This window comes from Eurosta solidaginis, chromosome 1 (assembly GCF_040869045.1).
Source record: "Eurosta solidaginis isolate ZX-2024a chromosome 1, ASM4086904v1, whole genome shotgun sequence".
NCBI classification, from domain to species: Eukaryota; Metazoa; Arthropoda; class Insecta; order Diptera; family Tephritidae; genus Eurosta; species Eurosta solidaginis.
Genome location: NC_090319.1, coordinates 146247103 through 146274294, shown reverse-complemented (window position 1 = coordinate 146274294; position 27192 = coordinate 146247103). Strand labels below are relative to the sequence as shown.

The window sequence follows — 27192 nt, the reverse complement described above, 5'->3', positions numbered from 1 at the left end:
GGGCAGTACCGCGGGGTCATTTTGGGGTCATTTTGTGATGATTTAGGGACTTCCCCATGATCATTTTGGGATAATTTCGGGATCAGCGCGGAACCCTTTCGGACTTCTAGAACCCACGCGAAATTATTATGAACGCTTCACAACATCGCCAAGATGTGTATTTGGACAAACCAAAAAGAAGAGGTCGCGCTGATAGGCCCCGCCCATAACCAATTATGCTCTTCATTTTATTTAAAAATTTTAGAAACCAATTTTTTCCCCGAAAAGTCAAAAAGCCTTTTATTTATAAATTGGGATCTATATTTCATGTATTATTTAAAAAAAAAGGAATGTATGCATACAAAATGAATATTTAGAGCCGAATTGCTCTGTGTTCAAGTTGTTCCACACCCGTGGGTAGACAACGGGTGTTGCAGCAACTTGAACACAGGGTGACGTTTTGTTATTTATTATGGCTCTGTTACACACTTATCTCAGATCGCTATATAAAATGAACGATATCGGACTATAACCACGCCCATTTTTTTGATATCGAAAAACCGAAAAAGTGCGATAATTCATTACCAAAGACGGATAAAGCGATGAAACTTGGTAGGTGAGTTGAACCTATGACGCAGAATAGAAAATTACTAAAATGTTTGACAGTGGGCGTGGCACCGCCCACTTTTAATAGAAGTTAATTTAAAAGTTTTGCAAGCTGAATTTGGAAGTCGTTGAAGATATCATGATGAAATTTGGCAAATGGGCGCGGCTCCGCCCTTTTTCATTTAATTTGTCTATGATACTTTTAATGCCATAAGTCGAACAAAAATTTACCAATCCTTGTGAAATTTGGTAGGGTCTTAGATTCTAGGACAATAACTGTTTTCTGTGTAAAAGGGCGAAACCAGTTGAAGCCACGCCCAGTTTTTATACACAGTCAACCGTCTGTCCTTACGCTCGGCCGTTAACACGATAACTTGCGCAAAAATCTATATATATTTACTAAACTCAGTTTTTATACACAGTCAACCGTCTGTCCTTCCGCTCGGCCGTTAACACGATAACTTGAGCAAAAATCTATATATCTTTACTAAACTCAGTTCAGGTACTTATCTGAACTCACTTTGTATTGGTGTAAAAAATGGCCGTAATCTGATTATGACCAAGCCCATTTTTTCGATATCGAAAGTTACGAAAAATAAAAAAAATGCCATAATTCTATACCCCAAATACGAAAAAAGGGATGAAACATGGTAATTGGATTGGCTTATTTACGCAATATATAACTTTAGAAAAAACTTTGTAAAATGGGTGTGACACCTACCATATTAAGTATAAGAAAATGAAAAAGTTCTGCATAGCGAAATCAAAAGCCCTTGGAATCTTGGCAGGAATATTGTTCGTATTAATAAATTAGCGTTACCCGGCAGATGATGTTCTGGGTCACCCTGGTCCACATTTTGGTCAATATCTCGAAAACGAATTTACATATACAACTACCACCACTCCCTTTTAAAATACCCATTAACACCTTTCCTTTGATACCCATATTGTACAAACAAATTCTAGAGTCATCCCTGGTCCACCTTTATGGCGATATCTCGAAAAGGCGTCCACCTATAGAACTGAGGCCCACGCCATTTTAAAATACTCATTAACACCATTCATTTGATATCCATATCTTACAAACAAATTCCAGAGTCACCCCTGGTCTACCTTTATGGCGATATCTCGAAAAGGCGTCCTCCTATACAACTAAGGCCCACGCCCTTTTAAAACACTCATTAACACCTTTTATTTGATACCCAAATCTTACAAACAAATTCTAGAATCGCCCCTGGTCCACCTTTTTGGAAATATCTCGAAAAGGCGTCCACCTATAGATCTAAGGCCCACTCACTTTTAAAGTACTCATTAACACCTTTCATTTGATACCCATATCGTACAAACAAATTCTAGTGTCAGCCCTGGTCCACCTTAATGGCGATATCCCTAAATGGCGTCCACCTATAGAACTATGGCCCACTCCCTCTTAAAATACTCTTTAATACTTTCTATTTGATACCCATGTCATACAAACACATTCCAGGTTTACACTACATTCATTTTCCTTCATGGTGATTTTCCCTTATTTTGTCTCCATATCTCTCAACTGAGTATGTAATGTTCGGTTACACCCGAACTTAGCCTTCCTTACTTGTTTTTTTATAACGTTGTATTATAGACATACTTATGTTTGCACGTTAAACCGTATTCAATTGATTAATATGAGTATAAATCATCAATTCAGTAAAAAACAACAACGATAACAACATTAAATACATACATATCTACATCTCAAAAAAGTCAAATTGAGCGATTTTACCGTGGTGGTCAATAGCAGGCATGCTTAACCAATGAAACGATATCATTTCGTTAAGATAATCAACGTTAATAAACGAAACGAAGTCATTTCGTTTCGTTTATTAACGTTAAGATCGTCAAATTAACGAAATGATTTCGTTTCGTTTTCTGCCATATCAAAACGAAATCAAATCGTTTATGTTGATTATTAATTTCAAACTATGCTGGCAAAGCTGATTGATGGCGGAGTCATTAAAGGTGAAAGCATTATCCAAGCTGATTGCAACTTTTCTCATGAATTTTGACAGTACGAACATTTCTCAGAGTATTTTTGACATTACCACCAACGAATTACACAAACAAATTACATAGAGTTTGTGTGTGTATGTGCGCTCGTTGTTGCCACCTTACGGCTTCACCATGGCTATAGCATTGCCAGCACAATTCAAACATTAAGTATCACGTTTTCGTTAACGTTTTTAACGTTAACGAAAGCTTTTCGTTTCGGTTAAAAACGAGATACAATTTATCTTGATAATTTCTTTATCGATAATATTTCGAAGTGTTTCAACGGAAACGGTGGAAATTTTTTGATAAACGATTAGCTTAACGTTAAGGTGCATCCCTGGTCAATAGTGAGGGACGTGGATACTTTTAACTACCCGTTTATAATTTTCTGGGTTTGTCCAGCAATAATCTCCCACCATTTCTTCATTCCAAAAACCTTGGTAACGCTTTTTAAAAATCATGAGGTCTTGGTGAAACCTTTCACCCTGTTCATCACTTTCAGCACCTAGGTTGAACTGGCCGGTCCATGAGGACCTCACATAGACTGATTGAGTCCGTAGTGTTCAGCACCTAGGTTTGCAGGAAAATTATCCAAATGTGAATGCGAAAAATGCATCTTGAGGGACATGTTGCATTTAATAGCACTGTAGTTTTTCAACAAGGCTTTGACCATCTCTCTATAGTTGGGATCTTTGTTGTTGCCAAGAAATCCACTATCGACTTGCTTAAAGCTGTCCCAAGTCGCTGCTTCTACGGATGATAAATGATTCGCAAAATTTTCGTCTTTCAGCAACTTTCTAATTAGCGGACCAACAAATATACCTTCTTTTAATTTGGCTTGAGTTATTTTAGGGAAAAATTTCGTTAGGTACTGGAAGGATGGCGCGTCCTTATTTAAAGCCTTTACAAAAATTTTCATTAATCCTAATTTGATGTGAAGTGCTGGCAAAATAACTCGTTCGGGATTAACTAAAAGCGGATTTGCGATATTGAAGGCACCTGGTTCATACTCAGCTCTTTGTGGCCAGTTTTCCTGAATATAATGGGGTTCTCTAGCACGGCTGTCCCAAAGACGTAGAAAACAGCAATATTTAGTGAAACCTCCTTGAATTCCGTGAAGTATAGCTACAACCTGGGATGTATTTCATATACTATTTATTTTAAATTGTACCACCGAAACTGTTTACCTTTAAGTCCGCACAAATTTTCCAATTAAATTGTTTATATTGAATGAGCTCATGTAAATTGGATATGCTTAAATAAGTTTTTTAGTATTCTCAGAATGTGCCTGGTATTCACGGTAACGAATTTCCTTTATGGAGTAATGCTGCTTTTAAGCTATGCTTTGAAATTTCTATAAACAATCGCCAATCATCCACTTTATTTTCTAATTTTAGTGCTTCAAATAAACCTTCAACATCATGGCAGTAGCAAATATTTTCACTTTTAGTAAAAAAATAAGAGAAAGTCTTGTGTCTATTTCAAAATTTGGAAGTACTCGTCGAAGGGCCCAGGCTGCCCCATTGCTGCAAACGACATCCTAGAACTTCGCTTACAAATTTCGATAATTTCAAATCTCTCGATGTGGGACCTCTCCTTCTGGTTCACTGTCTGAATTATCTGCTTCGGAGTCACTTTCGCTTGAGGCTTCAAAACTTATAGGCGGCCTAGGTATGGGTAAGGTATGGTAATGTAGTTTAGATTTTTTAGCTGAGGCCACATTTGGATAACTTATTAATTTCCTCTTATCACTGATCTTCTTCACAACCTTGTACGGGCCTTCCCAACTGCACCGAAATTTGGCTGGAACACCTTTCCGCCGGTGAGGGTTGTTTAACAGTACCAAGTCTCCCGCCAAGAAACCTTCCGAATTAAAGTTCTTGTCATGCCAGTGTTTCATCTTACTACTCATTACTCTGGGCCGTTCCTTCACACTCTGTTGTTTGGCCAATGAACTACTTCGTAGAGCTTGCGCTGGACGGATTTGCTTTGCATAATCAGTATCGTTCCGACGCTTCACAACAGTAGTATGCCTTGGCTTGAAACCACCCTTGCATTCTTTCTGCGAAATCCTTTCCTTCGTTTTAGTACGCCCTTTAGGGCTTTTCAATGCCAGTGTTTCTCTCACAGGTACCTCGGTTTTGATTTGTTTGGCCCATTTGTTCCATCAACCTTTACCTTTGAATTTCGTGGCCTTTGTCGAGTCTTCTCCACCAGTACCCGATTACTGCTGAACCCTTTTTCCAAACTAAAGTTAAGTGGTATGTCCTGGTTCTTATAGCGCATAATTTTTCTCCGCATATCGATCCTGATTTCACGGTCAACCAAGAAGTCCACTCCCAATATGACTTCATCAACGATCTCCGGCAAAACGAATTTGTGTAAAACCATGACCTTCCCAATTAAGACTTCACAGATCACTTCTCCCCGGACTTGGTTATACTCACCAGTGACCGTACGCAACTTCGCTCCAGGTAACGGTTTTACTCTCCTGTTGACCAAGTCAGATCGGATCAAGGAATGAGATGCGCCCGTATCTACAGTCAGTTCACGCTCCTTGCCATCCACATTCCCTCTGACGGTAAGACTGCTTGATTTCCTTCCAATTTGCGACACAGATATCACAGGACATTCAATAGCCGGGCAAGTTTTCGTTCTTTACATCCGACACGCTCTTGTTCATTTCCTCCAGCTTTGCGTTTGGAACTATTAGGACCAAGATCGCAATGACGTGCAATGTGACCGGACTTCCCGCATTTGAAACATTTGGTAACTTTTTCGCTCCGCTTTAGCGATCCTTTCAGCGCCTCCAATATTGCGTCTACCCACTCTGGCCTTTCTACTTCCACACGGCGTGCTTTGAAAACTGGCTTACACAGAAGCGACGCTGTTTCCTGAATCAGAGCATGTGACACCATTTCTGCGAATGTTGGCTTTGGGTTTGCGTATGTAGCTCGCTTTGTTTCGACGTCCTTTGTGCCATTTATAAATCTCTGAATCTTTACCCTTTCAGTGTACTCCACGGGTGCGTCCGCATTCGCTAAATGTGCTAGCCTTTCAATATCCGACGCAAACTCTTGCAATGTTTCACCAGGCCTCTGGAAGCGGTTCAGCAACTCCATTTGGTATATCTCTTTTCTATGCTCGCTTCCATAACGCCATTCTACAGCAGCAACCATAATTGTTCCGCTCTCCTTCGGGAATCGTATATAGGATTTCCGCTGCTGGCCCCTTCAATGCCACGAGGAGTGCAGCAACTTTATCTTCCGCATTCCAGTTGTTCACTGCTGCGGTCTTCCCAAACTGTAGCTTGAAGACCTGGAAAGGAACATAACCGTCAAAAGATGGAGTTTTTACCTTCGTATTAATCGCTGAAGCAGCCGGCCGATTAAGTTGCAATTCCTGTATACGACCTCTCAACGCATCCACCTCTGCCTCGAATTTCTCTTCAAACTGCGTTATTTTCTCGTCCATACGCGCTTAGAGTTTTGATGATATACGCGCCTCTTGCTCTTTCAGTTGTGTTTCCATCTTTGATGTAATCTGTGTCGACATTTCTGAAATACGTGTCTCATGTGATTCCAGCTGGGATGCCATATATATCTTCTGCTCTTCCAGTTGAGATGACATTTGCGATGACATTTCTGAAATACGTGCCTCCTGTGCTTCCAGCTGAGTTTCCATCTTGGATGTTATGCGTGTCTCTTGCGATTCCAGTTGGGATGCCATATTTGTGGATATTTGTGATGACATTTCTGTTATACGTGCCTCTTGCGCTTCCATCTTGGATGTTATTGTCGATGTTTGATCAGTTATTGCAGCCAATATCATGTTCAAGTTTGTGCTGGTTATTGTCTGCGATGTTTCGTTTTTCTCTTCAATTTTTGTTGTCTCCTCGCCATCAAGATGAAAGACATACTCTTCCACATCAATTCTTTCTGCTTCCATTGCCTCTCGTAGCCGTTCCTGAAGTTCAAGTTTAACGCCGCTTGTATTCAATCCACGGCTCTCCAACTCCTTCTTTAGTTGCTGGATCTTCAGTTCACTGAACTTCGCCATGTCCTTGTTGTCCTCTGGAATTTATTCAACAATTCCTCTTCTGACACCAATTGTAACGATTTTACTGGAATTCCCCTTATTTGCAATCTTCTGCCAACGTTCGTATCGCTAAACTGTTGAATAAATAACTTCAATATTGAATAATGAAAAAATGGCCTTTATTAAAGTACTTCACAATAACACTTATATTTTGCAACGAATAGCTTGCTTAATAACCAAACTGATTAATAACTCAAATGAAACTGATTTACTTCTTACTCGCTTGCGCCGCTTTTATAGTTTACGCTGCATACATCTAGGCTCTTCTATTTACAGAACTTACCAACTATTTCGTGTGTTTATAGTTCTCATATAATTTATACTTGTTTACAATTGTCTAATTTTCAGCGTCTCTCAGATGTATGTGAGTTTGTAGTTTACAGTCTCTCGCACACACATAGGCGTATGAGTAAACGCATCTGTGTGTGACATCTCTCGGCTGCCTTATATATGTGTATACATGATTTGATTATTGACGTAAATACCGCTTAGCATGGCCTTAGCATCGCCTTAGTGATGGTATAGCTTAGTGATGCTAATATCCGTGACAATATTTTATGTCCAAATTCACTACAAGCAGATATGGCATTTTCAAAGTGGTATAGCACCGTTGTTATTGGTTCTGATATTTTTAAACTTTAACTGAGGGAGAACTTTTATATATCATGCCAAAATCTGTGAAAAACGCAGTTTCGAAAAATCTATTGGTTAGGGCTTTTGTGAATTAAACTTACGATATGTACAATAATTTTCTTTCATGATCTGAAAAATATATTCTGAAAATAAAATAAAATTTCTAGCATTGACTCGATTATGTTATTAGAGGAAGGATATAATGTGGTTTCAGTCGACGCCTCAGACAAAATGTTGAAATATGCATTAAAGCAGCGTTGGAATCGACGTCAAGAGCGAGCTTTCGACCAGTGGAGTAAGAGCTAGTATTCTAAGTTCATGCTATAATAATAATACTAATTTAATCTTATTTCGGCAGTTATTGAAGAAGCGAACTGGATAACTTTATACGATGATATAAAACCAATTGTTGGTGACGGATTTGATGCGGTAATTTGCTTAGGAAATTCATTTGCACATCTCATGGATAATAGCGGAGATCAAAGTTATCATAAGCAGGCTATAAATAATTTCAAAAAGTGTTTAAAGCCTGGCGGAATTTTGCTTATTGATCATCGCAATTACGATCACATTTTAGAAACGGGAGAGACACCAGCAAAAAGTATATATTATAATGTAAGTATTCATTAAAAACCAAATGTCTAGAATCAGTTAAAATAAGAAGCTATTGCAATAAGAAAAATCAGCGTTTTTTCGGCATTGAAATGCTCCCTCAATCTAGAAAACTAGATATTTCGTTTTTGTAGAATTAGTTTTCTAACTAAGGGAGTTCAGAATTTTGTGGATTTGTTCACACGAATTGTTCCCAGTTAAAGTTTAAGTGCTAGGAAACCGTTTCTCCCCGTTTTGGAACATCAACGGATAATGACAGCTGATATCACTTATCGAACCCAAATTACGACTTAGAGGCCCATTTTCAAAGTAATGGTTTTTTGCTTTAGTTTCCCACGCTCCATACTGGGTTAGATTAGGTGGCTGCTGCTCCAACTAGGTGGAAGCAGCTCAGTTGAACACTGATGTTGTCCGTTGTGATACCTTATTAATTAACGGCGACACTGATTTCTTATTATAAAGTGAATCGCTGGCTATACCAATTCGACATAATCGTTTTAAAGGCTAGCAAGCCGCTGGCTGTATAAGCGTGCTATAATTCTCTCATCCTCCTGATCGGGTTGTGACCTGGGCTTCAGACCAGCCACGTAAGACCACACTCTAATGAAAATACACAACAAGTCTCGGAAAAAAATAAATCCCTTTACTGATGACGATCATTGCAAACGTTTAAAGGACTATTATTTGTGGGCTTGCACCTTGAATGTACGTTCCCTTAATAGGATTGGTGCAGATGCCCGGCTAGTTGGTGTTCTCGTGAAGACAAAAGCTGATATCAGCACCGAAGAGATACGATGGACAAAATCTGGAAAGAAATCCATTAAGAAATGTGACTGGAGCGGTCAGTTCGGTGTCCAATTGGTGGTGGGAGAGAGACTTCGTCAGGAGAGCCTCTCCTAATGAACTAAAGCTGGTCGACTTCGCCGGTGGCCGAAACATATGACCATACTATATGGCGGCCGCCCTGGTGTGGTGGTAGCGTGCTACGCCTACCATACCGAAGATCCTAGGCTCAACTCCGGAAAGCCGGGTTGCATCTCGATACGATTGTATATCTGTCATGGAAAGCTTCTCAGTAAAAACTCATATGCTTTGAAGATGCCGTTGTTGGAAAAATTGCAAAGGAGCACGACGCAAATTGGAAGAGAAACCCACCAAAATTCTCTTCGGAGATATATCGCTCCTTGTATTTATTTTTTTGCTTTTATACCCGAAACTTTTACCATTCAGCACTCCATCTACGCTGGCCCGCATCATGGAAGGGCATTAGGATGTACTGACCAAGAACTACCCAACCCCCCTTATCCAATGTGTTATGCGGACTGTGCCTATTGGTTGACTTGCAGGCAGGGGATAAAGGGCCGCCTCGGGAAGCCTTATCACAGTCAAAGTTGCTGATGCAGCAGACGACTAACTTCGCCATATTTAATGTTACACCGCCGAGTCCAATTCGGGCGGCAGGTCCTAAGACCAAGGTGAACAACTCAAGATCGAATACTTATTAAGAGGACGAGAGAGAGAGAACTTAGACACAAACCAAAAAAGAAAAATTCGCGACAAGCGATGCGTCGGATTCGGGGAGCGAAAGTAGTGGCGAGTCAAGAAGTCCCGTGCACGAAGCAGAAGGGGCAAGAGAGCTCTCTCTCAGAAGAGTGCAGCACTTAAAATTGTCGAATGCTTGGGAGCAGTGCATGGAGTTTTAAAAAGAGAATGTCAGCAGACGAAAAATTAAAATAGTGGTAGAAGTTGGTATATTTTTTTCCAAGAGAACAATAGCTACAGTTTATATTTGTACAAAACAGTTTATAAAACAAATACAGCAAATTTCTCGGAAATAACACTTAAAAAAAACATGTAAGCAAAACAAGAAAGTACATGTAAATTTGAATATACATTAGTGTGACCGCTATTTTTTTTTACGTATTTTCACTTGGCAAACCCCTTAGATTTATTCCAAATTAGAAAAAAATTATATACAAAAAATTGTAGATCGTTTGCATAGTTATTGGGCGTACCTTGAAAGTTTGCTATAAATGTCATTTTTCTCACTATGGCTCGCTTTGATTGTTCTTAACTTCAGTAATATTTATTTTATAGAAAAACTTTATTCACAAATATTCTAGACGCATATCTGATGAACAATGTTGCTCTGTATTAGTTTTCTTTAACATTAATATTTAATCCAGAACAAACCAAATTAAAAGATAACAGCGAAATTTTCACATATCTTCGCATTCTTTGCCTGATGGTTATTTATTGTATTAAATGGTGGTTAAGGGGGTGTGATCAATGTACAATTTACCTTCCTCTCCTGGCGGGATGTAGCTGTTGTGGATGCGGCGGTGGTATTGGCGCTTTGGTGTGGGGATATGATGTCGATGCGATGTGGGTGCTTACGGTGGCGGTGGCGGTGGCACTAGATCCCTTTATTTTTTTTTTTGTTCTTTATGCGCAATTCAAATTGTTCACAATGCAGAGTGAGGCTTTCCTGTAGGACCATTATGTGAGAATAATAGTTGGCGCTTATCAAGGGCACTTTATGTAAGGATTGTTTTATCAATAATAAATTTAACAAATAATTTCTATCTAGGCCACGAATTTCGATTGGTTGTACAAGACTTTATTTTCTTTTTACTAATTCAACTTTGTCACACACGATTTGGATAAAAGTCGAATAATAATTAAGTGTCAACAACAATAATATGTGTATGTACACACAAAACCGACCTGTCAACTCACGGAAGGGGTTGCCAGAGCGGCGAAGTGTGAACTGTTATACTATTATGGATATAAATATAAATAAAATTCATGGATATAAATATAATTCATGAGTCTTAGATATCATAGCTATACATCGAGTAGTAAAATATAAAGGGGCTCAATGTACATATTTATATATATGTAGCGTATTTAATAAATACTTATAAGTAGAAGGTACATACATTTCAATATAAAATTCCAAGGTAAATTCAGTTTACAGCTCAATGTTATAAAATGTATTTTTATGAAAAAAGTAGGGTCGTTTGGACAAATTGTGTAATTATAAAAAGTTTTGTAATAAAATCCCCTTCGTGCTCAAAGGAAATTGTTTTTGATAGTTTTTGATAACTTGCAATATAAATTGTTTTTGTTCCTCGTCTTTTGTGAGCATTGGGTTGTAGTCTTTCATCAATTTCACCGCTCGTTCAGCTGAATCGTTTACCACGTGAATGTCATTAACAATTTGAAGAGCAGTTTTAAAATTACTATCCGCGTGCCATAAACTTGGATCATTTTTCAAATATGCTGTATTGATTTTAAAGCTAAGAAAAAAATTGTTTGCCTCAGAAGAAATGAACTGATCCATTCCGCCTTCAATAACATGCTTAACATTTAAATTTTGAATTGAGGCACGTTTAACGTCTTCATCTACAGTCTCATGACTCAATGCATTCACCATCTCTTTTTTTGAATCAGCAGAAACACTGTTATCAAAAAATGCTAAAGCCACACATTCAGGACTCAAGTACCATAAGTGGTTTTTAAATTTGTGTAATGCAACTTGAGATATATCAGTTTTTTTAAACGAATCCAGTTTTTTCGTAATCTGGAAATCTTTTTATAATGCTTGTGCAGCAGAAGGGGCAGAGAACCACATCCCAACATATATTGAAACACATGCATATATTACGTAAAGCTTTCCTCTCTTTACTGCCAAATCAAATTCACGTCAAAATACGAATATTTTTAAACAGTATATAGCTTTTGCCATCCATCTTGCGTGGTGGACAGCCACAGGGGAGCGAAAAGCTGTAACGCGAATAGGTGGAGTATCGCCAAGAAATATTAGTGTTAGCACAAGAAACTCTTTGTAAGCATCTCTTGGCTGTTTAGTTTTGATCGCATCGTTCACAAATTCAAGTATTGTATCTTTATCTTCTGTTAAATATTTTTTGACATCATTATCTTCCATTCCAGACTGGTTAATATTTCCGCATGTATTTTTAAATTGCTCAAATATTTTTATATTTGGGCTTTCGTTTTTGCTCATGTTAACTTCAAAGGCACTTTTTAATACGACTTCCAAAACGTGATGACGGCAAGGTAGCCAAAGAAGCTGCTTTTGAAGACTGTGTTCAATAGTCGTTCAGGTTCCATTAAAACGGCCTGTATTTACGGCAGTTGTGTCGAATCCCAAGGCTTTTATATGATCTTGATGTCCCCATTCAAATATAGCTTTAACAAGTAAGGAAGGTTAAGTTCGGGTGTAACCGAACATTACATACTCAGTTGAGAGCTATGGTGACAACATGAGGGAAAATAACCATGTAGGAGGGAATCCCTGGAATGTGTTTGTATGACATGTGTATCAAATGAAAGGCATTAAAGAGTATTTGATGAGGGAGTGGGCCATAGTTCTATAGGTGGACGCCATTTAGGGATATCGCCATAAAGGTGGATCAGGGTTGACTCTAGAATTTGTTTGTACGATATGGGTATCAAATTAATGGTATAAATGAGGGTTTTAAAAGGGAGTGGTGGTAGTTGTATAGGTGGACGCCGTTTCGAGATATCTCCATAAAGGTGGACCAGGGGTGATCCTAGAATTTGTTTGTACAATATGGATATCAAAAAAAAGGTGCTAATAAGTATTTTAAACGGGAGTGATCCTTAGTTCCATAGGTGGACGCCGTTTCGAGATATCGCCAAAAAGGTGGACCAGGAGTGACCCTAGAATTTGTTTGTACGACATGGGTATCAAATTAAAGGTATAAATGAGGGTTTTAAAAGGTAGTGGTGGTAGTTGTATAGGTGGTCGCCTTTTCGAGATATCGCCATAAAGGTGGACCAGGGGTGACTCTAGAATACGTTTGTACAATATGGGTATCAAACGAAAGGTGTTAATGACAATTTTAAAAGGGAGTAGGCTTTAGTTCTATAGGTGGACGCCTTTCGAGGTATAACAATAAAGGTGGACCAGGGGTGACTCTAGACTTTGTTTGTACGATATGGGTATCAAATGAAAGGTGTTAATGAGTATTTTTAAAAGGGAGTGGGCCTTCGTTCTATAGGTGGTAGCCTTTTCGAGATATCGCCATAAAGGTGGACCAGGGGTGACTTTAGAATATGTTTGTACGATATGGGTATTCAATGAAAGGTGTTAATGAGTATTTTAAAAGGGCGTTGGGGCTTAGTTCTATAGGTGGACGCCTTTTCGAGATATCGCCATAAAGGTGGACCAGGGGTGACTCTAGAATGAGTTTGTACGATATGGGTATCAAATTAAAGGTATTAATGAGAGTTTTAAAAGGGAGTGGTGTGAAGGCGTTTTCCAGATATCGACCAAAATGTTGACCAGGGTGACCCAGACCATCATCTGTTGGATACCGCTAATTTATTTATATATGTAATACCTGCCAAGATTTCAAGGGTTTTTATTTCGCCCTGTAGAACTCTTTCATTTTCTTCTACTTAATATGGTAGGTGTCACAACCATTTTACAAAGTTTTTTATAAAGTTATATTTCGCGTCAATAAACCAATCCAATTACCATGTTTCATCCGTTTTTTCGTATTTGGTATAGAATTATGGAATTTTTTTAATTTTTCGTAATTTTCGATATCGAAAAAGTGGGCGTGGTCATAGTCGTATTTCGTCCATTTTTTATACCAAGATAAAGTGCGTTCAGATAAGTATGTGAACTAAGTTCAGTTAAGATATGTCGATTTTTGCAATAGTTATCGTATTAACGACCATGCGGAAGGACAGACGGACGACTGTGTATAAAAACTGGGCGTGGCTTTAACCGATTTCGCCCTTTTTCACAAAAAACAGTTAACGTCATAAAATCTATGCCCCTACCAAATTTCAAAAGGATTGGTAAATTTTTGTTCGACTTATGGCATTAAAAGTATCCTAGACAAATTAAATGAAAAAGGGCGGAGCCACGCCCATTTTGAAATTTTCTTTTATTTTTGTGTTTTGTTGCACCATATCATAACTGGAGTTGAATGTTGACATAATTTACTTATATACTGTAAAGATATTAAATTTGTTGTTAAAATTTTACTTAAAAAAAATTTTTTTTTAAAAGTGGGCGTGGTCCTTCTCCGATTTTGCTAATTTTTATTAAGCGTTCATTTTAAATAGCGATCTGAGATGAGCGCTCAGGAACCTACATACCAAATTTCATCAAGATACCTCAAAAGTTACTCAAGTTATCGTGTTAACGGACGGACGGGCATGGCTCAATAAAATTTTCGATCCTGATGATTTTGATATATGGAAGTCTATATCTATCTCGATTCCTTTATACCTGTACAACCAACCGTTATCCAATCAAACTTAATATACTATGTGAGCTCTGCTCAACTGAGTATAAAAACAGCAGACGCTTACTGTCTGGCAGTTCCACTTTTAAGTGCGGGCACTTCAAGTAGTTGCTCCGTACGCCCGGATGAAATTTTGATTGGAAGTCTGTCAACTTTTTCATTCCCAGTAAGAACTGGTAACAGCTTTCCGACCCAGTGCAAACAAAGTGCACCAAGTTCGTTCTTGTTGAAACGTTCTTTTATATTTTTGAACTGTTCTGCTCGTATTTTTATACCTTTCATGAAAATGAAATGGTATATTAATTTCGTCACGAATCCCAAAATTGTAAGTCCTTAAAGGAAAATAGATGGACCCACTATTAAGTATACCGAAATAATGAGGATGAAGAGCTGAGTTGATTTAGCCATGTCCGTCTGTCCGTCTGTCTGTTTGTATGCAAACTAGTCCCTCAATTGATAAAATTTGGTGAGCGGGTGTATTTGGGTGTCGGATTAGACATTTGTCAGAACCGGCCGGATCGGACCACTATAGCATATATCCTCCATACAACCGATTTTTCAGAAAAAGAGGATTTTTGTCATATCTTCCTCAATTCAACAGATTGAAGCTTCAAAATTCAACATATACTTTCGTATATTGCACACATTGTTGTATGAAAAAAATGATGAGATCGGTTGTATATATAGTATATATCCCCCACAATCGTTCTTTTCGTAATTACTGCCCTATTTTAAGAGCTAGAGGCTTAAAAATTACAACGAATGCTTACGTATATAGCATATATTGTTGTCTGAAAAAATCATAAAGATCGGTGTTATATATAGTATATATATGGTGGTATATATAGTATATATATAAATTTTCGCAATTTCAGCCCCATTTTAACAGCTAGAAGCTTCACATTTCACAGAATGCTTACGTATATAGCAGACATTGTTGTCTGAAAAAATCATAGAGATCGGTCGTATATATAGTATATATTTCATACAACCGATTGTTCAGATAAGAAACTTTTTACAGCCATAAGCTTCAAATTTTACCGATTGCTTACGTATATAGTATAAATTGTTATGTAAAGAATCATAGAGATCGGTGATATATATAATATATATATGATGGTATATATAGTATATATATTTTTTTTTGCAGTTTCAGCCCCATGTTAACAGCTAAAAGCTTCAAATTTCACCAAATGCTTACGTGTATAGCATATATTGATGTCTAAAAAAATCATTGAGATCGATTGTATACATACAACCGATTGTTCAGATAAGAAATTTTACGCAATTTCTGCCCCATTTTAACAGCTAGAAGCTTCAAATTTCACCAAATGCTTACGTATATAGCATATATTGTTGTCTGAAAAAATCATAGAGATCGGTGGTATATATATTATATATCCCATATAAACTGTCATTTTTGCCCCTTTTTTACGGCTAGAAGCTTCAAAATTCATCACATTTCATCAAATAGTTACGTTTACGTCATATATTTTTGAAAAACGTGTTTCGTAGTCATTGTTTTTACATGCAGACCACAAAAAATGTGAAGCTTTGCATCCTGACACAAAGAACCTACCTATTTTTTATTTTATATTTATCTTAAAAATCGTTTAGATATGTTCAAATTTCCCCAAATCCTTACGTGTATAGCATATATTGTTGTCTGAAAAAATCATAGAGACCGGAGGTATACATAGTATATATCTCATACAACCGATTGTTCAGATAAGAAATGGCGCAATTTCTGCCCCATTTTAACAGCTAGAAGCTTCAAATTTCACCAAATGCTTACGTAAATATATAGCATATATGGTTGTCTGAAAAAATCATAGAGATCGGTGGTATATATATTATATACCCCATATAAACTGTCATTTTTGCCCCTTTTTTACAGCTACAAGCTTCAAAATTCATCAAATTTCATCAAATAGTTACGTTTACGTCATATAATTTTGAAATACGTGATCCTTAGTCATAGTTTTTACACGCAGACAACAAAAAACCTGAAACTTTGCATTTTCACACAAAGTACCTACCTATTTTTTATTTTATATTTATCTTAAAAATCGTTTGGGTATGTACATCTGTTCACTATATATTTCTTATCTTATACATCCGGTTATTTGGAGATTACGAACGGGATCAGATTATTGTTCAGCCCCATTCATAAAAGGTATGAAATCTTCGGCACAGCCGAAGACAGTCTCGTCCTTACTTGTTTCCCTTGCATTATATATAGACGTTTTATTTATAATATAGTTTTGTACTTCAAGACCGACTGCTTCTACCACAGATATAATTAAATGCACGGCTTTTCGATCACTGACCTTGCAAACATCTTGTTTAAGCCACCTCCGTCACCATTTAGACGGCGGCGTTCGAAATGCTTATGCGCAGCCGTGCGCGGTGAATGAAAAGGCGCCAACGAATGGCGAACCACCATCGTCACCAACAAGATTCCATTCGCCAGTGAAGCATTACCTACCGGCAACCGCGGATTCGCTCCTTTGTATTTATTTTTGAATACTTTTAATATAGTTAATTTGAAGTATTTTATAAAGTTTGTAATATAAAGTGGTAGTTAAAGTGCTTTTGAACATCGCTTCGTATACATATAAAGTGAATTAAAAAATTATAACGCTTTAAGAAAAAAAAACTAAATAAACGTCTTTTTATTTGTTCGAAGTGAAGTGTATCGAAGAGAGGCCAATTTATTAATGGTCTTTCGCCATCCTTGGCCCACCCTTAAATTGATAACGAAAAATTATCAATTCAAATCGAAACTTCGTTCGTTTATAAAATAAAGAAAAACTTAAAACAAAAATACAAAAAATGAAAACTGAGTGAAGGAAGTGCTGAAACAAAAAAAAAAATATACGAAAAAAAAACAAAACGAAAAAGAAACAACAAAAATAAGAAATCTTTTAATAAATAAGTTTAAAAGCTGCTTATATACTCACACAAAAGTTCATATTCCAAAAAAAAAAATTCAAAGTGCTTGGTTAAAAACCAAATAAAAAATTATAATAAAAAAATACATACACTTGTATTTAAAAAGAAAAAAAAAATTGCGAAAAAATTTTAAATTTTACAAAAGAAAAAATATAATAAGAAATATATGTACAAGCGAATGTTTGGAAGGTTTTCAAAGTGATTAAATACAAATACAGTTCATTCATTCATTCATTTATTGACAGTATTAGCACAATAAGATCTTGTATGATCTTTTATAGTGCAACAATGGTTACATATTAATGGGTATAATTTTTAAAACTTAAAACTTAGAACTTAAAAATGTATATATTATTCCATGTACAATTTTAAAAAACATGTAAACATGTGAGAATAAAGTAATAACAGTGGTAATATATAAGGTTAACAAGAATTGTGATAACATAAGTAATAACAGTGGTAATATATAAGGTTAACAAGAATTATGACAAGGACATTTAACAACAATGATTGACTAGACTATAAGTGGCTAAACTCAGATTCTAATTTGTATATACCTTACGAAAGAAAGAAAATATAACATTCTTAAGGTTGCTTTTATTTAAGCTATTGCGAACCGAGTTGGGGATAGAGTTCCAAATGCGGATAGCATTTACAAAGAAAAACCTTGCAGAGTTAAGATAATTGTAGCTGGGCACGACCAAATCATTTATACGAGCAGATCTAGAGAACGTTAGCTTTTTATATAAATATGTAGGCATTTTATTACCAATCACACGACACAGAAATATTCAGTTTCTTGCCTTAAGATACCCAGATATTTCACAACCCAAGAGACTCGTTCTCCTCGCAGATATATGATATACTTAGCCAACCCGAAGACATACCGCGTTACATGATTAAAGGCGACATCAATCTTATGTGCCGATTTTGACTCTAATTTGCTGTATATACATTCCGAATAGCAGATAATTGGTAGTATTAATTGTATAGCAAGCCGCTTCAGTATTCCAATTGGGCTGAAGGGGCAGACATTCGTAGATTGCGTAGAGTGTAGTAAACTTTACTGATAACAGCGTTAATATGATCATCACAAGGCAAACTAGAGTTAAAAACAACCTCCAGATTCTTTACTTTAGACATGTACTTAAGGCACATATTATTGATATATAAAGCTGGTCGATTTGAAGAGTTAATTTGCCTTTTAGATATAGGTAACACATACGATTTTTCACTATTAAGGGAAAGATAATTTTTTTGCGCCCAAGACGAAATAGCTGACAAATCACTATTAAACTTGGCACAAAGTTCAGAAACTTGCGCATGTGTTCCAGACATATAAAGTTGTATATCATCTGCATAAGCATGGATTTGGGCATACATACAGGTGGTAAATATGTCATTAACAAATAGGCTAAATAATAACGGTCCAAGTAAAGAACCTTCGGGGACACCATTAGATAATATCTTAAGACTAGAGACTTGTGATCCCACCTTCACTCGTTGCGCTCTACCACCCAATTAACTACTCATGGGACTTAAAGCAGAGTCTTCAAAACCGAAATAATACTTTAGCTTCATGCATAACAACGTGTGGTTGACAGAATCAAATGCTTTGGAAAAGTCGAGCAGACACAACATTGTTATCTTGTTACTGTCATAGGGGGCGCGAATATCATCCAATATTTTGATTATTGCAGTTGAACAGCTATGCTTTGCTCTAAATCCAGACTGGAATGGGGAAAGTAGATTGAACTTATCAACATAAGCATGAATCTGTTCTGATAACAAGCTCTCAAAGGTCTTCGACAACGCAGGAAGGATGCTTATGGGACGAAAATCACTTAGACAGCTGGCGGACTTATTTTTAACTACAGGAAGAACAGATGCGATCTTCCAGGCATCAGGAAAGCACGAGGTTGTGATGCAGTGGTTGATAATATGGGTCAGGGTTGGCAGTATTTGTGGAAGAACAATTTTTATGAATTTTACAGGAATACCATCTTCACCAATAGCATTTGAGCGTATCTTATAAATTCATCTCACCACATCATGCTCCGACACAGCACAAAATTCAAATTTCTGAGAAAAAGTCACGCAACAATGTATCGGGTGGGTGATTGGATCATAGGAAGAGGTAGCACAATTAACGAATACTGCATTCAGATCTTCAGGGTCTAGCGAGCAATCAGGATTGTCTTTAACATGTACACGAAGACTTTCAAAGTTACGCCACAACACATTATTTGGAAGTTCACAATTTAAAATTTTTCGAAAGTATGCCTGCTTCTCATGTTTTATAGTTGCAGTAGCTACATTCCGTATATTCGTATATGAACGCCAATTTTTATCAGTTCGATTCCTTTTCCAAACTGTATATGCTTTGCTACGTTTACAGATTATATCACGAGCAGTTTTGTTGAACCATGGGCAATATCGAGATTTTCTTTGAACTGTGCGCATCGGTACATGAGCATTATAAAAAGATAACAATATATTATTTAAAAAGTTTAGCTTATCATTTACCGATGGCAAGCTCCAGCAATAAGTCCAGTCAACACAAGACATCTCAGTACTCAAGTTGTTAAAATTGATCGAGCGATAGTCAGGAAAACTTGAAGGAACCGAAACTAAATTGTCACGGTCAAAAGTAATGTCAAAGGAACAGAAAATTAAATCTTGGTCAGACACAAACGAAATTTGGTCGAACTTTAAGAGAAAAGACAAATCAGATACAATGAAATAATCTAGTAGACTAGGACAACAGTTATTTCCATATCTAGTCGGTACCGAGGAATTTAGTAAAGAAAAACCAACACTAGACATGCCATCTAAAAGGCGGGATAATATATTTACATTAAAATCACCACATACTATTATTTCATCATAATCAACAGCTACTACAGATAACGTATTAAAGAAATCATTTACACTAAACTCTATTGGGATTGTATATACATGACAAGAGGCCTTTAGACAGGGGATTGGACACCCCAACCAACAAGTACTCCGTTGTACCTCCACCTGCATGGGATACCATGCTCGATTTTAGATATTTTTTGCAGTAAATGGCTACCTCACCACCTTTATTATTCATTCGATCATTTCGATACATTGTACACCCATCTATCTCAAAGTGCGCATCCTTTATCTCATGCCTGAGTCATGTCTCCGACACACATATAACATCCACCGAAGATTGCTCAAATGTTCTCCTAACCTGATCCGTTTTCTTACTATTTAGGCTTTTCGCATTAAAGTTTACGACATTAAAACCCTTTTGCAGACTGCTTAAAATATTCATAAGTACAAGACTGTTATCACCAATACTATTCCCATCATTACCCACCATCATTAGGATAGCACAAGTCAAAAGCAACCTTAAGAGAACAAGAAAGTAAAAAAACGAGAAAAAACAATAACTGAGTTTAACTACCCTTACAAAAATTATTTCACTACAACTAGGACAAATACTTAAGACTAAACTAGCAAAAATGATGTCTACGCAGCGTATGGCAGTTGGCGGGGTGTTCGCAGCGCTGTCGCTCCTCACATACACTGCACCTGTAATTGTAAATGCTGACTTCAGCTTCCCATTTCGTCGCAATTTGACGACTTCTTGCAGCAGAAGTCTATTCTCTTTAGAGAGGCTTTCATAAATATGAAAAAAAAAAACCCTCACAACCCAGAGGATTTAGAGGATTAGCCAACTTTGTTCTTTTCCGATGCTCACGAAAAGCTCGCCGAGTCCGGTTACGGTCGAGAGGCGAGTGAAATTTTATAATAATAGCACTATTTGGATTTGAATTTGAGGGTTTTGTGCGAAAAATATCTCTTATTTGAGGAGACTGGAGGCCGATAGATTTACACACAGGTTAAATACACGTTTTAAGTCTTCGCCTTCAAAATACGGGATGTCGAACGCAACCGCGTCAGCGGAGATATCCGGCCCAGCACTCTGTGCCATGACACCAGATAATATATTTTTCATGCATGCCATGTCCTCTTCAAATTTCAATGCATTGGCTTCCAAAACAGAGATTCGAGCGGCGATTCATTAATCGGGTTAACGCTGATATTTCTTTCTCTAAAAATTACAAATAAATAAATAAATACAAATACATTCCTATATTAAAAAAATTTTCGAAAAATTCAGTGTGTACCAACTGTTTTTAAAAAGAGAACATTTTGGAAAATCAAAAAAAAAAATGCAAAAATAAAAATCACCTTTACAAAACCAAGCAGCAGCACCAACAGCAGGCTAAGCAGCATCATCAACAACAAGCGACCAGGCAACAACAACACAATAAGGAGCAGTATAACACAGGAATCGGTGAGTAGGCAATTTTTTATTTTTCATAAAAATAATAACACTTTTTTCCACAAAATTTATATTGTTTTTGTAAACTTCAAAACATATTGTAACGAATTTGCTTGCAAATCCTCTTATTTGCAATCCTCTGCTAAGTTCGAATCACTAAACTGTTGAATAAATAACTCCAATTTGTAATAATGCAAAATGGCCTTTATTGAAGTACTTCACAATAACAAACTGTGCAACGAATAGCTTGCTTAATAACCACACTGATTGATAGCTCAATGAAACTCTACTATTCAAAATAACACTGCTATTTCTCGCTAGATATCGTCTTAATCAAGCTGCTTGACAACTCAAATCAAACTGAATTCCTTCTTACTCGCCTGCCCCGCTTTTATAGTTTACGCTGCATACTTCTAGGCTCTTCCACTTCCAGAACTTACCAACTATATTCGTGTGTGTATAGTTCTCATATAGTTTCTACTTGTTTACAATTGTCTACTTTTTAGCGCTTCTCAGATGTACATATGTGAGTTTGTAGTTTACAGTCTCCCGCATACACATAAGCGTATAAGTAAATTCATCTGTGTGTGACATCTCATCTCTCGCTGCCTTGTATGTAAATGGTGCTCGTCGGAATGTGTACATATGTGTAGACGCAATTATTGATTCTTTTATGTAGATACATAATGATTGAATTATTGATGTGAATTCACGTCACTGCTTAGCATCGGCCTGGAAATGGCAGCACTCCTTAATTTTGCTAATATTCGTAACAATATATATTGTAACGAATTTGCTTGCAAATCCTCTTATTTGCCCTTTTGCTAAGTTCGTATAACTAAACTGTTGAATAAATAACTCCAATATTGAATAATGGAAAAATGGCCTTTATTAAAGTACTTCACAATAACACTTACAGTTTGCAACTAGCTAGCTTAATAACCAAACTGATAGGTTAAATGAAACTGACTTTCAAAATAATACTGCTATGGCTCGCTAGATAGTGTCTTAGTCGAATTTGCTTGATAGCTCAAATCAAACTGAATTCCAGCGCCTCTACATTTGCTGCCTTTTATGCTCTCTGATTTCAACGTTCGCATCTTCTAGGCGCTTCCATTTCCAGAATTTATTAGTTGCCATCAGCTCTCAAACTTCTCAGCTGTAACTACAATTGCACGATTTTATAACTTCTCTCATTGCATACTTTCAGAAGTATCTCAGATATACGCATGTGTTTGTGCATTGATTCTCCGCTGCTCGTATACGTACATGGTACATATGTGTAGACGCAATTATTGATTCGTTTATGTAGATACATAATGATTGAATTATTGATGTGTATTCACGTCACTGCTTAGCATCGGCCTAGAGATGGCAGTACCCCTTAGTGTTGCTAATATTCGTAACACTGCCCTCCACCTAAGTCTGATCGTCCCGATCAGACAAACCTCTCGATCTGAACGTTGCCAGCCTTTCCAAATGGACCACTTTCATTTTGGTTCGTGGTTTACCGATGGTTTGTATGTGGTATACTACATCGTTGATCCGTTTTACAACTTTGTGTGGGCCTTCCCAATTACACTGCAATTTCGGGGACAAACCTTTTTTACTTTGTGGGTTGTATAACAGCACCAAATCTCCTTCCTGAAAACCTTCCGAATTAATTGCTTTATCGTATCTGGCTTTAATTCACTCATAATCTTTGTTTGTTTCCTTATCAGATCATGTATTTCTCTTAGCTCTTCTTCCAAATCACTAGTGGATTTCTTGACATTTATCTCAGCATTGGCATCTATCCCAAACTTCAAATCAGCTGGCAGTCTAAGATCATTGCCAAAAATTACTTTTGCAGGGGTTTGGCCCATTGTCTCATGCACTGCTGATCGGTAAGCCATCAAGAATAATGGTATGCGGGTATCCCACTCTTTATGGTACTTGTCTACTACTTTCCTTAAGTGCTCCTCCAATGTTCTATTGAATCGTTCTATCATACCATAGGATTGAGGATGGAATGCTATTGTCCGTGTTTTTCGAATGCCCAATGATTTACACATTGCCTGGAATACAGATGATTCGAAATTCCTGCCTTGGTCAGAATGTAACTCCATTGGTACACCATACCTTGAAACCCAATTGTTTATAAACACTTCTGCTACTGTTTCCGCTTCTTAATTTGGGATTGGGTATACCTCTGGCCATTTGCTGAAATAATCCATAACTACCAGTACATATTTGTTTCCGCCGTTGCTAGTAGGAAATGGACCGGCGACATCCATAGCGATCCTTTCAAAAGGCGCACCTGAGTTATATTGCTTTATCTGGCCATGACTTCGGGTTCTGGGCCCTTTCGCTCTACTGCAAACCTCGCAGTTCGCAATCTACTCAGTGACCGACTGACGGCAACCAACCCAATAGAATCTCTGTTTAATCTTCTCGAGCGTCTTCGCGATTCCAAGATGACCTCCGCTTGGACCATTTTGCAGTTCGCTGAGTACGTCAGGAATCCTCTTTCTGGGTACAACTATCAGTTTCTTCTTGCATTTACCATCCTCACTCTCCCATACTCGATGAAGGCAACCGGATATCAATTCTAAACTGTTCCACTGTGCCCAATATGACTTCGCAATGAGATTCTCTGCTGACATCTCTTCTCTGTTTGGTCTTTCGTTTCGTTCGAGCCCTTGCATAACACGTGTCAGATCTGTATCTTCTAGCTGACACTTTATTAGCTGTTCCTTGTCCCATTCATCTGTTATAGTCATTAGCCGGACATCTATAATGTCTCCTTTAGCCTCGGATTTTGAACAGTGCTTGCATTCCAAACTACATGGTCTTCGTGACATTGCATCGGCATTTCCATGGGTGCTACCTTTTCGATGCTCAATGGTAAAGTCATAGCTTTGTAGTCGCTCGATCCACCGTACCAATTGTCCTTCTGGATTACGGAACTGCAAGAGCCATTTCAACGCGGCGTGATCTGTCCTGACGCGGAATCGCTGGCCGTACAGATATTTGTGAAAATGTTTAATGCACTCTACCAATGCCAACAGCTCTCTCCGTGTAACGCAGTAGTTTCTCTCTGGTTTCCCAATTGAACCGCTGTAATATACAACTACCTTCTCCTGTCCATCGACCAGTTGTGATAAAACGCCTCCTATAGCATATCCACTCGCATTTGTATCTAAAATAAATGTTGCTCCTGGAATCGGAAATGCCAACATTGGGGCAATGCACAAACGCTCCTTCAATGTTTAGAAAGCCACTTCTTGCTCCTTCTTCCATTCAAAAGCTTTAATTCTTCTTGTAAGCTCATGGAGGCTGTGGGCTACGCTGGGAAAGTTTGGTACAAATCGGCGGTAATGTGTGCACAGCCCAAGGAAACTTCTCAATTCGTGCAGGTTCTGTGGTCTTGGCCACTCCTTTACAGCCTCAATCTTTTCGTTTGCAGTGCAGATGACCTCTGTCGTTACATTGTGCCCCAAATAATTTACTTCCTTTTTAAACAGCGCACACTGTTTGGGACTTAGTTTCAGACCAGTGCCAGCTATTCTCTGGAAAACTTCCTCCAAGTTCTTAAGAAGTTCATCAAAATTCTTGCCCAATACGATGATGTCGTCCAGGTACACCAAGCACGTTTTCCAATGTAGACCTTTCAGTACCTGGTCCATGAGTCTCTCAAAAGTAGCTGGTGCATTACAAATTCCAAAAGGCATCACTGTAAATTGCAAAAGACCATCACAGACACTGAAGGCTGTTTTCTCTTTATCTTCCTCCTTCACCTCAACTTGCCAGTAGCCGCTTTTCAAGTCCAGTGTGGAAAACCATTTCGTACCAGATAGCGAGTCCAGAGTGTCGTCAATTCTTGGCAATGGGTAGCTATCCTTTTTCGTAACGTCATTAAACTTCCGGTAGTCCACGCAAAACCTCATTTTTCCATCCTTCTTCTTTACAAGTACTACCGGTGAGCTCCATGGACTAGCTGATGGTTTGCTGACGCCGCTGTAGCTCATTTCTTGTATGATTTGACTCACAACTTCCCGCTTCGCTAGTGGAACACTACGTGGTGCTTGACGGATCGGCCTCGCATCTCCAGTGTCAATTTGATGTTTCACAACATTGGTGCGGCCTGGTTTGGAACCATCCTGGTCAAATATGTTCGCGTACTTTAGGAGCAGTTGTTTTGCCTTACTCTGATAGGCTTCCTCTAGCCCCTGTGTCCATGACGTGATGTCATTTGAAAGGTCAGTATTACTAGATGAAACATGTTCCTGGAGCTGTTCACAGTTAATAACTACTTCGGCCTCTTAGCATCTTCCCAAAATTGCTCCTTTGGTCAAATTGAATGGTGACGCGAACTCATTGAGTACTCTTACCGGAATACGTCCATCTTGTTTTGTCATAGCCAGGGTTTTTCCTACAAGTATCTTCAGTGTTGATTTATTTGTTGCTTCGACAACCCACAATTTGTTTGTCCCACAATGTCCATCAACCTTTGCCCAGATGACTGCTTCTGATTTTGATGGTATTTGCTGACTCTCTTCCACCAGCACTCGCTTAATGCTGTAGTCTCTCTCGTAGCCGAAATTAAGTGGCACATCCATGTTCTTATATCGTATCGTCTTGCTTTGCATATCGATTTTGATGCCTTGGTTGATTAAGAAGTCCACTCAAATTATGATTTCATCAACAATACCTGCCACTATAAAATTGTGTAATACCGTGACGTTCCCAATTGCTACTTCACATTCTACTTCTCCAATTACCTGGGTGTCCTCTCCCGTGGCTGTACGTAATCTTGCTGCAAGCAATGGTCTTATCTTTTTGTTGACTAAATCTGATCGAATAATGGAATGGGATGCACCCGTATCTAGAGTCAGTAACCTTTCCTTTCCATCCACATGTCCTCCTACAGTAAGATTGCTTGACCTTCTTCCAATTTGCGAGATAGAGATTATGGGGCATTCAATTGAGGGAGCCAGCTGTCGCCCCTTGAGGCTGACTCGCTTTAGTTTAACGATTGAGTGGTCTTGGAGATTAGCTCATCTCCTTCTGCTCTGCATTTACGACCACCCACATTGTTGGACTTGTTAGGATTGGTACTGCAATAAAGTGCAATGTGCCCTGGCTTCCCACATTTAAAGCATTTGACAGCACCATCGTTTTTCTGCTGCGTTCCTTTTAATGCTTCCAAAATTGTGTCTACCCAGTCTGGCCTTTCCACTTCCACGCAATGAGCTTTGTATGCGGGCTTACTCAAAAGTGACGCTGTTTCCTGAGTCAGTGCGTGGGATACCGTTTCAGCAAAAGTTAGTTTTGGATTCGCATATGTAGCCCGCTTCGTTTCCACATCTCGTATGCCATTTATAAAACTCTGGATTTTTACCCTCTGGGTGTACTCCACGGGTGCGTCCGCATTTGCCAAATGTGCCAACCTTTCAACATCCGAGGCAAACTCCTGCAAAGTCTCATTCGCTCTTTGGTGACGGTTTTGCAACTCAATTTGGAATATCCATTTTCTATGCTCGCTTCCGTTACGTCTCTCGACAGCGGCCATCAATGCTTCATAACTGTTCCGCTCGTACTCTGGAATAGTCTGTAAGATTTCGGCAGCTGGTCCTTTCAATGCTACGAAATGTGCAGCAACTTTAT

At 38.0% G+C, this 27192-nt stretch overlaps 1 protein-coding gene across 2 annotated transcripts in view; it reads left to right on the top strand.

Moving 5' to 3' along the window:
- Nucleotides 1–27192, top strand: part of Gnmt (Glycine N-methyltransferase) — a 524032-nt gene that overhangs the window by 213752 nt on the left and 283088 nt on the right. For both annotated transcript variants that reach the window (XM_067759928.1, XM_067759929.1), the window contains 2 exons: nt 7512–7639; nt 7703–7959. In XM_067759928.1, the coding sequence (XP_067616029.1) occupies nt 7512–7639; nt 7703–7959 (385 nt within the window). The remainder of the gene's footprint in view (nt 1–7511; nt 7640–7702; nt 7960–27192) is intronic.